Genomic DNA, 14173 nt, shown 5'->3' with positions numbered 1-14173 from the left:
TTATATGAATGTAAATACAGATTTACAGTGCAGCCAGTGCAGTCAAACTGTGTTGAAGTTCAGACTGGAAGAATATAAAATGCACCCTGTGTATAGGCAGTGAAATCTTAGATAATGTCTATTCTTCTCATATCTCAAGTGAACACCGGTCCACTAAAGAATATAGACTGTTACTACCTCCTGTAGTAAAGTGGAATCACTTAAATATATCTGCATGTTCTCATTACACCCATTTCATAGAGGCAAGATTTCAGTGGTTGCCAGATGTTATACTCTCCTGAGTTTCCAAGCTTGGGGTTTTTTTGCATTTGTATATTCTTCCCCCTTTCTGCAGTCCATCATTTTGGAAAGTTAAGCTGGTGGTTTGGTTGTGTTGAGCTTGCAAACCCCTGACACTATTCTTGCAGTTCCCTGAGATACAAAAGTAAATGCAGCCCTGGAAACCCCAGGGGATCTCTTCAGATGGGCAATGATGAGAGGAAGATGGTACAAAAATGTCTTTGGAAAGTCTTTACAGCTTTTTGTGTTGCTCTTCCATGAGGAAAATTTGTATGTCATGGTCTGCAAGGCTCTATGGGTGAATAACTGAAGCTGCTAGATTTACACAACTACTTTTTAGCCCTACTTCTGTGTTAAAACAGACCTTTACAGTGCCTTTTTATGTGGAAATCTTGTAGCTGGGTGTGGTGGGGAAGCCGCTTGGTGACTCATACTGCAGGGAATTCCCTGATGAATTAGAGTATTTTTACTTCTGGACTTGTGCACAGTTTCCTTCAACGCCAGAGCGAGCGGCCGATAAGAGCAGGCTACAAAGGCCCATTCACTGTTCAGCTACCCCATGTTAAAACAGGGTGTTTATGCTTTGCAGAGCTGAAAATCCACCCCCCATAATACATAGGTTCACAGCATTTTTGTCATTAGCTATCCCAGGTGCTCCGAGTTCCACGGCGACGAAGAAAACAAGACAGAAGGGGACAGTGGTGAAGCACACACAGAGCACGGATGGCTATAAATAACAGGGATGGGTCTGTAAATGTCAGGCTTCCTGACAAACCTGGTGTCTTCAGCTGGCAGTAGGGCTGATGGCCACCTGTCAGCACAGCCTCCAGCCTGTGCAGAATGGGCGGGAGCGGCTTCTCCTTCCCCCAGCGCTGCCTCTGCGGAGGAGGAGGGATTTGAGGGTCATTCATGCAGCCCGTTCGTGGTTCCCCCTTGAAGCCTTGGCTCTGTTGGGTTAATGGCTGCTGCTGCTGCTGGCAGCGAGGGAGCGGGGACTCTGCAGGGCTTCTGCCCTGCCCTTCTGTGCATGGATGTTTTGGGTTTATTCCCATTTGGTAAAAACACCCTCACAAAACATAAGACACCAGTATAATACCTCGACCCAACTTTTTAGCTATATAAAGAACTGTCTTTCTCTTCAAAATATTGCACTATAAATCTTAAAAACACCAAAACAAAGCCAGGCATTTGGTTTGGAGAAGACACTTCTTATTACTTCGTAAAAGTAAATAGTGAAATGAAAGGGAATGAAATAAGACCTTTGGAAGAGCCGTTTTCTCCCTTTTCCTTCGTGCCTCCTCCTCTCCTTCCTCTCTTGACTCCATCTCCCCCGCTCCCTGTATAACAACTGCCCATTTGGGTACGGTAATTCCAGAGAGCAAACTTTAACGGGAATGCCTGAAATGTGTCTGCTTCAGCTTTGTGTTATGTCTGTAATTTGAATTATTTGCATTTTGGAAAGGTATAAATTGCTCTGGTGTACTTGGGTTGGCTGGCGGCCAGGAGGGAGTTGCCTCGGGCCCAGACCAGGCGTGTTGCTGCAGATGTGGCAGGCGTACAATGGAAACTTTTGTGGGCGAGCAGCCCTCACTTCTCCAGCACACGCTGACAGGAGGCGGCATCCCGCCTGCTCGCCAGGCTCCCTGGCGGATGGGCACTGGGGCAAAACCATTTTCTCTGGTATAGGCAGACTATCTTGAGGCTTAGGACTCCCACAAACCTTTCCAAGGACGTTATTCCTTTTTTTTTCCTTTTTCTTTTTTTTATTTTTTAAATTTCAGCTGAACTGTTTAAACCTGCAAAACATGTTTACTGTAAAAGGTTGACGTAGTGGTCTAAGGTTTCCCTCCTGGAGCTGGTCCCAGTCCGTGGGCGTTGAGATTTCCCTCTTGGTTCACCAGACGTAATATGAGGAATTGTCTTTCTTTCTTTCTTTCTTTTTTGGTTTTTTTTTTTTTTCTCTTGCTTCATAACAAATTTTGCTCCCTGTGTTTTTGTAAATGAAATGTCATTAGCTGTTAATGAGTTGTCTATTCCCTACTTCTTCCCTGTCTTCCCTTTCCCCTCTGTTGCTGATGGTCTGGACAGTCCCAGGAGAATTTCTTGGAGCAAAACCTGTATTGTTCTTACTAGCTTCCAAACACAAGCCACGACTCTGGATTGTTATTTTCCTAATAGTTTAGATTACAGCATCTAAAATATTTGTAAACAAACTCCTTTTGTCATCATAAAAATTTCAAAAATGCATAGAGGCAGTGCTGCATGAAGTAATTGAAAGATTAGCTGGAAATGGAGTTATTTTGAATTTTCCTGAAGTATCGGCAGGAAATAAAAAACAGAAACCTGAATCAGATCATTCGTCTTGCAAAGCACAAATTAAACATAGCAAAAAACCTGAACTTCTGGTAATCCATTTACAAAGGCAAATTGAACACATGTTAACTACTAGTCTGGACGTCTGTAGGTTTTAAAAAAAAAACAGCCCAGCAAACCCCTTCCAAAGCAGAAGTTCCTACATTTCGCAGAATGTGTGATCATGTCGGCGTTGTGTTGCTTTTACAACTGATTGAATTAATTTGGGGCAGGGAGGGAGTGCTACAGAGGCTGGAGATAAAGGAGGCTGCTCCCAGACTGGGGATGTGTCCTGGCTTGCTGAATTTTGGTCAGGGTTTTCTACTGACAGCCCAGGGGAAGCATCTGTTGGATAAATTGTTAAGTGATCGCTAGTCCTCCCAAGAAGCCTGCTTCAATTCTGGCAGTCTCCAAAGGCACTGTTGAGGAGTCTCAAGCACAGTCCGGCTGCTCCTTCTCTCTCTGCAGCTGAAAGTGGCAGTACCAATAAGAGGGATTCCTTTTCCAGCATCACAAGTTAAAATATAGGAAGAAATTGAGGGAAGATCTGCTAACTGTTTTCCTGTGGAAAGACCTGCCAAATCCGCTGTGGTATTTGTGCTGCAGCCTACATGTTGTGCTTCTTTCCATACATTAAAAAGAAGGGGGTTTTGGACATTAAAACAATTGCCAGGGATAGTCCCTCAGCAGCATTCCTTTCACAGTAGGACAGCTGTACACAAAAATATTATTTACAGACATTTGTAATAAATCAGGCAGTTCTAAATGCGTCACCTCCATCCTGGCCATGAAAGCGAAGAGAAAAGAAAAAGTGCATTCACTCTTTCACCTTTCACAGGGCTGTTTTTCTAGGGCAGGCCCACGTCCATGTGATGAAGTTCAAAATAACTAATATTTGCATTTGCACGTCCCAATGCTGCAATAAATGTACAAAAGAGATGACATAAAGTCTCAGTTTCCCCTTCATTTTGGTAACATCTGACTGTGGTGGGACTCGTGAAGCTTCATGTGTCTCCACTGCCCAGCTTATCCAGCAGTCTGCTTATGGCCTTTCATTTGTGTTTTTCTAGGCCTGCAGAGTGGAAACCTTACATTCTGTATTATTTTTCTCATTTCTTTCCTATTGAGGTATGAACATACAAGGAAATAAAAGCCCACCTTGTTTTCCAGTGATTTCTATATCAATAATGTGCCAGAAAAATGACCAAAGTCAGTTTCTTCCAAAAGGCATGTTCCTAGAAAAAGTTACAGTTGTGGCTTAAATCTATATTTGCTTGAAAACAGAAATTCAGTAAATTTGGAGGACTCAACACACCACTAAAAGCACCTCCAGAAGTGGGATCACCTTAGCTGAACAAAACCAACTTCAAAATGAAGTCTAAAGCTATGTTTCCCAGCCTATGACATTGCCTTTTGACCCAAGTAGCAGAATTTTGACAAGCCAGACTAGGAGTGTACTAAAATCAAATCCTGCATGGCTGAGTAGCTTCCTTCATACTACCTTTCTTTTTGCATTGTTTAGTATTAATATTGAATATGACTTACAGCCTAGATAGTGTTCAAAAGCCATCATAGGTAGCAGTATTGTTGTCTGCAAGCTCAGCGAATTGAGGTGTAGAAGAGTTGCATATTTTGTCCAGGCTAGTGGCAGAGCAGACTCCCAGTGGCTCTCCCCCTATCACAATATCATGCACTCTGGATTGTGTTTCTTCAGAAAAGCTGAAGGGGCTTCTGTCACAGGTTACCCAGATGGTCTCTTAGTTGGGCAACACTGGGCAGTGTGTTGTGAGAGCTCCTTTTCACATATGCAGTGCCCCTTCAAAGAGATGGTTTTTGCAAAAGTTGTTCCTATCTTGGCTGGGGAAGGGAAAAAAGGACAGAACTAGGTATCTTTTTCTTTTGTCTTTTAGATGGTCACCATGTGTGGGAAATGGAAGCCAAAACCGACAAAGAAATGTGCAAGCCAGTAAGTCTGCCTTAAATATTTTAACATCAAGATGAAAAATATATATTGCCTTCTCCAGCACTGTTACTAAAGAGGGATTTCCAAGGCTTTGACACTGAAACAGAACAAGTACTTAGGCCTCCCCTCCTGGAAATCTTTCTTTAACGTGAGCATGGGGTAAAAAGCCTTCGCTGGAAGCTATCCCGAAAGTAGAAGAGACTATTTGGAAAATATTTTTTCATTGTCCAGGATGGGCCAGTTCCATCTGCTCATCTTTTGTCTTGCTGGGTCAGTTCTTTCCACTGCTCCCAGAGCAATTTCTGATCATTTTCCTTGGCTTTCCTCTATCTTCAGCAGAAGAAACGTGAGTCCCCTCACAGGAGATCAGCTCCACATTGGAGAAGCGTGGCTCCTTCAGCCATGACTCTTAAGTGGGAAATACGTCCACTATTCCACGTCTGCAGGAATGTGCAATACTTGCAAACCTGCAGGCAAACAATTTAAAGATCTCATCTGAATTCAGGACAAATGCTAGGAAAAGCATTCCCTGTTATTCTTTCAAAAAGCGCCAAGGGAGGTTTTGATGGTCATAGCAGATTCACTGTGCATATGTGTAAATTGATGCCCTAGAAGCTAAGTCATTCCTTAGCCCCATGCTGGAGCATTTGGTTTCTGACAGTGGAAGATCATCTACATGTTCTCCAGCCCTTTTTCATGTTGCACTAGATGTGCTTGCAACAGTGAACCTCCCATCCACAGAAGCTAGCATGCTTAAAACTTCCTGAGTTGTTATGTGAAAATGTATTTCACTGCGGAAAATGGAAATATTTGAGTAATGCTGTCCTAATGTCTTTCAAAGGAAATATTGCTAGGTTCAGATATATCAGGGATGGCCTGCCAACCAAGCCATCTCTGTGCCATTGTGCTTTCTCCTGCTGAGCTTGAGACCACAATTTGATTGCGATCCCAGATTCTTGACAGAGGCACGCGGGATAGAGTCATGTCCATATGCAGTATCATATTTGCTGTCCAAAGGGAAGAAGTGAAGGCTAGTGATTTTGTAAAGATCTGAACCATGCTAAAATAACTTCCTTTTCAAGGATTTCTAGAATCCTTGGCATGGACACTGGGGTTGGTGGGAAGCCATCCTTGCCCACAAAGCCCACCAGCTTTCCTTCAGAGAGTGTTTCTCTTCCTTCTTGGGGTTAACTTTTCAATGCTATTGAAAATAGCAGCTAGACTGCCTTAGTTGTGCCCTGACTTTCTTATTTGTTGCTTTTGCAGAATTCATTGGTGGTTGAGATACCACCTTTCCGCAATCAGAGAATTACCAGCCCTGTTCAGGTCAACTTCTATGTCTGCAACGGGAAAAGAAAGAGGAGCCAGTACCAGCTTTTCACCTATCTTCCTGCTAATGGTAACAAAACAAATTCCTTACCTCTGCTAGTAAAAGTGAGAGATAATGATGATATATGGTTCTATTAATTCTTCAGTAATTTGAATATTTTGGAAGTATATCTGATGCTATGAGAGTGACAATAAATCCAGGAGAGCTGCCTTTGTCTCTGCTGCTCACACAAGAGACCGTCTCTGCAGGTTGTTTCCATTTGCATTGGTGGCAGAGACCTGTTGAAACAAGGACTTCTGCTTTTGGGAGCTGAAGAGCCGCAGCATAAACTCAGATGTTTGTGAAGGCACTGAGCTCTCTGCTAAGCTGCTGTCAACTCTTGGTCTGACTTTCTAACCCCAGAGGTAAATCGCATTCAAATAACATTTCTGAATTCACACCACAATATTTTAAGCGTGCTGGGCTTTGAGCTGGAGGTTGTGTATGGATTCTTCCTTGCAGTCATCTTGCACCTTGCTGCCTTGCACAGTGTGAAAATTGAGATGGACAATGTGGGGAGAGATCGGAGTGCTCTGTGTAAAATGCTTCATGGATGGGAAATGTTCAGAATTTTTTTATTTTTTTTTTAGCTTATATTGGTAGCTGTGAAGTGACAATAAAGTTACTCATTATAGCTGAATTCCAAGCAGGCTTGTATGAAGATTCTAATAGCTAGTAAATTTAGAATTTATTTTCGATTATTATTTGAAACGGCCCTTATACTGAAAACACTCTTTGGGGGAAAAGTAGGAACAGAAGGAGGATGGTTGCTTTGTTGTTATTGTTTGGGAAGGAAGAGGAATTAGAAAAATTATTAAGATATGCTTTTCTGTATACTTTCCTAGCAAAAATAAGTCTTCCGTGGGAAATGCTAACAAAGCAATATTCAAGTCATGTCACATGACTTGAAGAGACATGCTAACTTTTTGTAGGAGAAAACCCATAAAGTACACATTTAGAATTTCACCCAGTTAGCATGCATGCACTTTTATCGGGACATAAATTAAAAATAAGATTACAAGAAACCTGACATGGCAACGGAGTGCTTATTCCATATGCTTCACGGAATCAGCCTACTTATGCAAACTTCATTCCCAGTGGGGATGTCTGTGTGTATTTAAAGACTGTTCATCTCTTAAATTGGAAAGAAAGAGTTGTTATTCTCTTTCACAACACTTTTCAGCAACAAAAATCAGTTGTGGAGGCAATCAGGTATTGCCTTGTCACCCAAGTTACCTTCATAATTATTTCAGATTCAGGCCTCTTAACTGCTGTTTATTAATCAGCATCTTCCCTCCAGCCTTCACATAGGCCCTTTTTTACCTCTGTATTCTAAACCCTGGGAATAGTGTGCACTCCTGCATAGTTGGTTTATGCTGTCACTATTCTATGTTTAGAACATTTGATGTTTCATTTGATGTGAAGAGATGGGAATACATACCTAGTGACAGCAGACCTAGTGACAACAGAGAACCACCCTCAGCTTTATTCTGCAGCAACATCTTTAATTATGGTAATTGTTGAAAACATTACGAGTTTTGTTTACAATACATTACATTAGGATTTGCTGTACCAATTTAAATTCAAGTGAAATCTTTTCATTTCAGTGTAAGGAAACCTGAAAGAAAAAATGTAACACCAGGGTGGGGTAAAGGAAAGCAGGAATTCCTAGTAAATATTCTTTCCATTCCTGTGTGGTTCTTCATTCACATTCTCTTAACACATACATATATGTGCATATAGGTAATTGAAAAACATGTTGTGTTCTTTGTAGCCTCTCCTATAACAGTGGTAAAAGTGAATGTGGCTCTGCAATCATCAGAATTAATAGTATAGTATGTTTTTATTATGCTTGTGCTGTAATGCCTGTGTTACAGCTGTAACGTTTTGCCCTTCTGTGGCTGGTATTTTTTTACATCATGCCTTTCAAAGATAGATACAACCACCTCAACTATATATTTTGAAACCATGTACAGTAATTGAATCAGTCACTATGCTGCTGTATTTCTAGGAGTCATTTTAGGCTTAATTTGATTTCAATCACAACATTATTTTACTGTTTCAAGGCATTGTAGAAAACTGAAGTTTAGCTCATGCAGAAAAAATTACCTGAGTCAAGAACCACTGGGTGATCAGAAAAAATGTAGATGAGATAAGCATGACTTTGGCCCAGGTAACGCTTTGGCTGTTGTTCAAACAAATCCCACAAACAGAAAACGTGTAGAGTTTTGACAAGCAAATGTCAGAGTGATCATGAAATGTAAGATGTGGTTTTACACAAATGAGACAGTATCCTGTAATCTGCTGCTTCTTCTTCTACTTCTTCTTCTTCTTCTTCTTCTTCTTCTTCTTCTTCTTCTTCTTCTTCTTCTTCTTCTTCTTCTGTGCATTAGGACTAATCAAATGCTACATTTCAGTGCCTACTGTAGTTTTGCAGGTAGTTCTGTGTGAGGCAGCTTTTAAAAACTTCATGACGCACATCAGACATACATTTTACAGCTGAACTGGATTGTGCCAAAGCAAAATACCAGATGTGGACTAAAGCATAAATATGGTGTGAGTCCCCTGGCTGTGCTGCTGGGGTGGGTGTGGGCACATGCAGACCAGTGGGAGAGCCATGGGCTCACTGTGCAGCTCCCACCCCCACTGCGGGGCAGTAGGAGGCTCTTCCTGTAGCTCCTATTTCTCCTCATTCCCTAGGGGAAAAGAGCCAGTGGATCCAGGGACACGTGACCTCACTCATCCCACCTCCCATGGATGGTCCCATGGCATCTCCATGGAGCACAGCTCTGTGACATGCAGTCAGCACAAGCTGCCATCTCCAGCAGTGTTATTTCGCCGCCACAGGGCTTCTCCCGTGCTGTGGAGATGTGGCAGGATTGTACCTTCCCTCTGTTAGCTCAAGTGTGTGGCAGAGCAGGGACTTACTTGGTGAAGATAAGTTTCTGCTTCAGAAATAAAAAGAAGCTGCTGTAAAAATGTAAAAATGAAACCTTACTGTTCTGTAAATGAAAAGTTTAAATAACAAAGCAAAATAGAAAGTAGATGCTTCGCAACAGGAGCCAAGGTCTTGAAAACAGGCTTGCTTAAGTCTTTGGCTTGGGATAGACTGTAAACCTAAGTACTCATAATCCACTTTTCATTGAAATTTTGATTTACTGTTCTGCTAAATTTGAGCAACTTCTGAATCCTGTATTAGCCTATATTATACAGAAATGACTGTAATGTCATTTTTTTTTAGTATTACTTCAATGATATGCATCACTGAGCAATTGCATATCAGTTTTGTCCTGGAGCCTGCAGGCTGTAGTCTCTTGAGACTCCTCCACAGACATGCCTGGCACAGAAATATAAGTAGTTTCCATACCATTCTGGCACAGGTGAATTCCTGCAGCTCATATGGTAAGTACTGACACATTTTGCATTGCCACATCCCACCAGAATTTGAGAAGGAGGGCCCTGGACCAGGCACTACAGTCAGGAGTCTGAGCAGAGCACAATGAGCAGACCTTTGGATGTTCAGCTTCTAAAGTGCCTCCACTGCTGTGGCTCTGCACAGGGGGGCTCTGCAGGTCCATTTTGTGCAGCAGAACATTTTGGAAAACGACATAACCCAGAGAAGTTAAACTAACCCTGAAGAAGTTAAACTAACCCTGAAGAAGAACACAGGAGTGTGTGCTGTGGTTCCAAATCCTGTGTTTTCATCTAAGAAAGCTGAAGGACTTCTCCTGCTCTGAAGACTTTAAACAATGAATGATAAGGATTAGATGTATGTCTGTTTAGATTTCTTTTAAGTAGGTACAATAATATAGAGGAAATGTGTTCAAGAACGTTTTTTTTTAAGATAGGAGCGAGTGCTCTCTGTGTATTCTGTTATTCAACAAGTATTGATATCAAGAATGTTGAACACAGGAAAGTTTTTCCTATGAATTTTATTTAGACAAGAAGTGATATTTGACGAACCAAAGACAGGCTAGTTTGTCTAGGAAATACTTAATAAAAAGGAAAAAGGAAAGTTGATGTGTTTCTTCTACTGGAATGAAAAATACACTTTTGCAGAGTTGATAAAGTATTGCCAGTTTCTGTTTCTGTCAGGCTTCTTAATTGTCAAAGCATTATTAAACGATCATTTCATTGCTTCTAGTATTTATTAAAATGGTATTGATGTTCTGGGTAACTGTTACTCTGAGATGCATTTTGCTACCCACGGGGCCAGATTTCCAACTGCACAGCCATCACTCACAGAGATAATTTTTCTGCAATTCCTTTGCCTCCTTGCAGTTATCTGCACAAGTCTCTGAGATGTTGAGCTCCTCTGAAAACCTGGCCACAGTGACTTGGTGGGGATGAAAGTCCTTTGAATCTGTGGGTGTGGAGTCGTGCTGAGAACCTGCCTGTGGTGATTAGATGTGCCTCAATATTGGGGTTTACACCCCAGTGGCAAAGATGTGAAGGTCCTGGCACTGTAGAACAGAATCATAGAATATCTCAAGTGGGAAGGGACCCATGAGAATCATTAAGCCCAACTCCCCACTCCTCGCAGGACCACCCCTTGATGCACATCTGAAAAAGCTGAGTGCTGCCCATGGCACATTGTTGTCAGCATTCCCCTGACTTACTGCCTCTGCTCTAAAATTATCCCCCCTCTAAAATTATCACCATACAGATGGGTGCAACAACACTTTTCTCATGGCTTCATTGAGCAGCCATGCCTCTGTTTCACCTCAGTCCTTCCACCCACACCTCTCTCTAAGTTAAAAGATGACATCAGCCCCCTTAGCAGAAATGAGGATGCAAAGTGTTGCCACTCTAATGTGACACAGCATGTGGCTTGTGCTGATTGTCTCCTGACACCTCTCACCTCTCAGTATTTATTGAATTTTCCTAATTGAGGTTGGCAAAATTATTAGTCTAGTCCTTTATGCAAAACAGTGATGATTTGGGGGCTGCTGGGGGAGCAGGGCCAAATGCAGGGACCGTAACCGGTGGCTGGTGCAATACGACCTCAGCAGTGCCTCAACAAGGGAAGGGGATGGAGCGTGGCTGAGTCAGGCCTGGAGCCTTGGACCTGCTGGAGGTGTTTTCATCCCCAGGAGCATCTGGACTGCTGAAAAGCCAGGACAGGGCAACAAAAGGAATGGCGTGGAAGGTTGGACCCAGGAGACTTATTTTTTGGTGAAAATAGGAATCATGGTTACTCATTTTTACGCTATACACTGACACAGTTTATTTCATTTTGGCTGATGGTTACTTTCGTCATTTAGCAGAGTAACTAAGAGCAGGTGAGGTTTTGTCAGAGCCCTGTTCTCATTTATGACCATCACGAAGTTCCTCATCACTGGGTGTATCATCCCCTCCACTCCCATTCAGGAGCTGTGGGAGGTCTGTGCAGGAGCAGAGGAGGCACGTGTTGCACTCACCTCAGGTGCTGGGTACCCACAGGAGCCGCCCACGCTTCGTGCATTGCCCACGCTTCGTGCATTGCCCACACTTCATCCAGGTGGCTTCCATTTTCAGCAGTCAGAGCCTGGCCAGCTGCATCTGACCTGCAGACGGAGTCTGGCTTGATCTGTACGGAGGGGCATATGGAGAACGCTGCCTCTCCGTGGTGCTCCATCTTCACCTGGAAAGCCAGGAAAAAGCATCACCTGTGTGATGGCCCTGAGAAAGGCAGGAGTGGACAAGCACTATGTCAGAACACCAGGCTGTGTCTTAACATCAGCAGTGATCACCCCTAATAGTTAACTTCCAGTGCATAAAATTATCTTTTGTCAGTACCTCAATTTTCAAATACTCCCCTTCAGATCTAAAAAAAACCTCAGCCTGTAGTTTTGGTCATTGAACTCCTCTTCATGAGCATTTTAAGGATTCCTTGCCTTGCTTCCCAGTGATTTTATATGCAAGCACAGATAAGGTCAGCACTGGTGGTGTAACGTTGTGTAGCATCATCAAAAAAGACTTCAGCCCAGTGGATTTTAACATCTGAGAGAGGTGACATAGAAAGCCTTGGGCAGTGCCCAAGTGCCAAGCCTGTGCCAAGGCAGGGGGTTGTGCACAGTTAAACATCCAGTTGAAGGCAGTAGTGGAGCCAGGTGCTGCACCACACTGTGGAAGCAGCAGTAGAACAGCCCAAGTGGGCATATCACAAGACTTGGTTTTCCTGTTGAACACTGGAGGATTTAACAAAGTGTTATGGTAGAAAATTGTGCCTTTTAAGAATTTTTATCTCCTTCTTTTGAAAGAAAGCTAATGCATAATCTGTACTAGCACAACCCAAAATGCCCTCCACCTACCTTCTACTTTTCCCCACCTGGTTTAGCAGGGCATGCAACAAGCTACCATATATAATCTTCTGTCTCATAAATATGTGTAGAATAACCTAATAGTTTAACAGCTGTGGAAAAGCATTTAGCAAATGAGTTAGCTGCAAAGCACTTCCAAATCAGATAATGTCACTGTCCGAGATTATGTGGTGAGGTGTATGCACAAGGTTTCCACCTCCCCAGAGCTATTCTTGTATAAAATTGTACATATTCATCTGAACCTGTAAAAACCTATACAAAAACCCAAAAAGGGCAGGCAGGCAGACATGTTTGAAAGTTAGCCCTCATGATGAGCAGCACCAGTAGTAGTGTACTAGCAAGAGAGGGTGAGTTCAGATAGTTGTGCAGATAAAAGTTGCACGCACACATGTGCTCCCTGCAGTGTCTTGATAGCAAGAAGCTTCCTTTGTGTCTGAGTCACCACGTGCTGGATTTAGTAACTAAAAGCAAAGGCTTGATAGGAGCTTGACCTTTAAAAATGCTTTGGTTTAATAGGTGCCATGGGAAAACACCAAGTTCACAGACAGCATCTGCACGGGTCCCTGTAGTTGACTGTCTCACAAGATCCCTGGGACTGAGTGCTCAGCCCTTGTCACTGAGATTGCTACTGCTGCACATGTGTTGGCAGGGCATTTCAGAAAGCTTTGCTCAGCCACTGCTGCTCAGGAGTTACTGAAGCAGAGATTATGTTTTGTGAGGACAGCCAGCCCCTTGCCTCTCCCTGCAGCAGCCACTCCACAGTCAGAACAAGGGGTGAGGCCTCAAGTATGCTGGATCCAGCCAGTGCTGAGGCAGCAGCCAGGATTTTGTCTTTGCACAAATCCAGAGTAGCTAAACTGTACAAGGAGATGTGTCCACATCCCTAATTAGTCTCTGGTCAACCAGCAGCAAAGCAGTGACAGGAGCTGGGGTGATCTATGCAGTGTCTTCTGAAGGTGTGCTGCCAGTATCAAAACTCACTGACACAGATTGATTTCAAAGGCACAAACAGCCTCTTGGAGCTCAACTCAGTAATGGAGATTTAGACTTAATTCCTCAGCTCTCTTTGAAAGTCTCATCCCAAATTCTTACCAATTGCCAGACATTTAGTCCAGAAGTTGAAGAAATGTGTGTGTGCACATGATGAAAAAAGTAGTGTTTTGATTTTCATGCTCTTAACTGAAATCTGTGTGCAGGTGCCAGGGAGCTACATCATAGTCTGCACCATGAAAGGAAGCTATTTTGTTGGATAGGTTCAATCAAACTTAAGGGTAAAATAAATATATTTTAGTGCCATAAATATCTACACTGATAATACTACATAGAAATGGGAATTTTATAGTTACATGTTAATCATGATCTGTTTAATTGATGAAATTTTATTTTTTCAGTTCACATATTTTAATAACATCCCCCCCCCCTAAAAAAAAAGTTTAAAAACCCATCTGGATTGCTGAAGTGTGAAAGCAAACACACACTTGTTAGAATTGTCAAAAAATACATATAGTTTATATCTGTGCACTTTCTGACTCCCTTTACTGAATGTGCATGATTTATTATTTTTCTTCTAGGTTTGATATATTAACTTTTTACCTGCTAGAAAGGCCTTTCATTTAAATGTGGGCTTGGAGAACTGGCTGAAATATTTCTCCCAGATTCAGACACACACAGAAGGACCATTGTCTTCCACCAGTGCCTTGGTATGATGTCATAACCCTGATCTCTCTGAGTAAGAAGCTTTGATTTATAGCTAGGGCTGCTGCCAATTCATGGTTCTCAGAACTTCATATTAAATTAGATGACATAATGACATGAGTTCAGAGTCTAAGAAGGCATCACCAAACCACTGAAAACCAATTAGAAATTAATTTGCTTATCAGACTAATTTAGAACAGTGACCTCTGTCAT

General features: G+C 42.4%; 1 protein-coding gene across 4 annotated transcripts in view; it reads left to right on the top strand.

The window, feature by feature from the left end:
- The window catches only part of NFATC1 (nuclear factor of activated T cells 1), a 106565-nt gene that overhangs the window by 55390 nt on the left and 37002 nt on the right, over window positions 1–14173 (top strand). For 3 of the 4 annotated variants that reach the window (XM_015619606.2, XM_015619605.2, XM_015619607.3), the window contains exons 7-8: window positions 4542–4597; window positions 5861–5993. In XM_015619606.2, the coding sequence (XP_015475092.1) occupies window positions 4542–4597; window positions 5861–5993 (189 nt within the window). Of the gene's footprint in view, window positions 1–4541; window positions 4598–5860; window positions 5994–8663; window positions 10107–14173 lie in introns of those variants that run through there. The other variant, XM_015619608.1, reaches the window with a different exon arrangement.

This window comes from Parus major, chromosome 2, assembly GCF_001522545.3.
Source record: "Parus major isolate Abel chromosome 2, Parus_major1.1, whole genome shotgun sequence".
Taxonomy (NCBI): Eukaryota; Metazoa; Chordata; class Aves; order Passeriformes; family Paridae; genus Parus; species Parus major.
The sequence above is the reverse complement of the archived record's forward strand: the minus strand, read 5'-3'. Positions and strand labels throughout refer to the sequence as shown.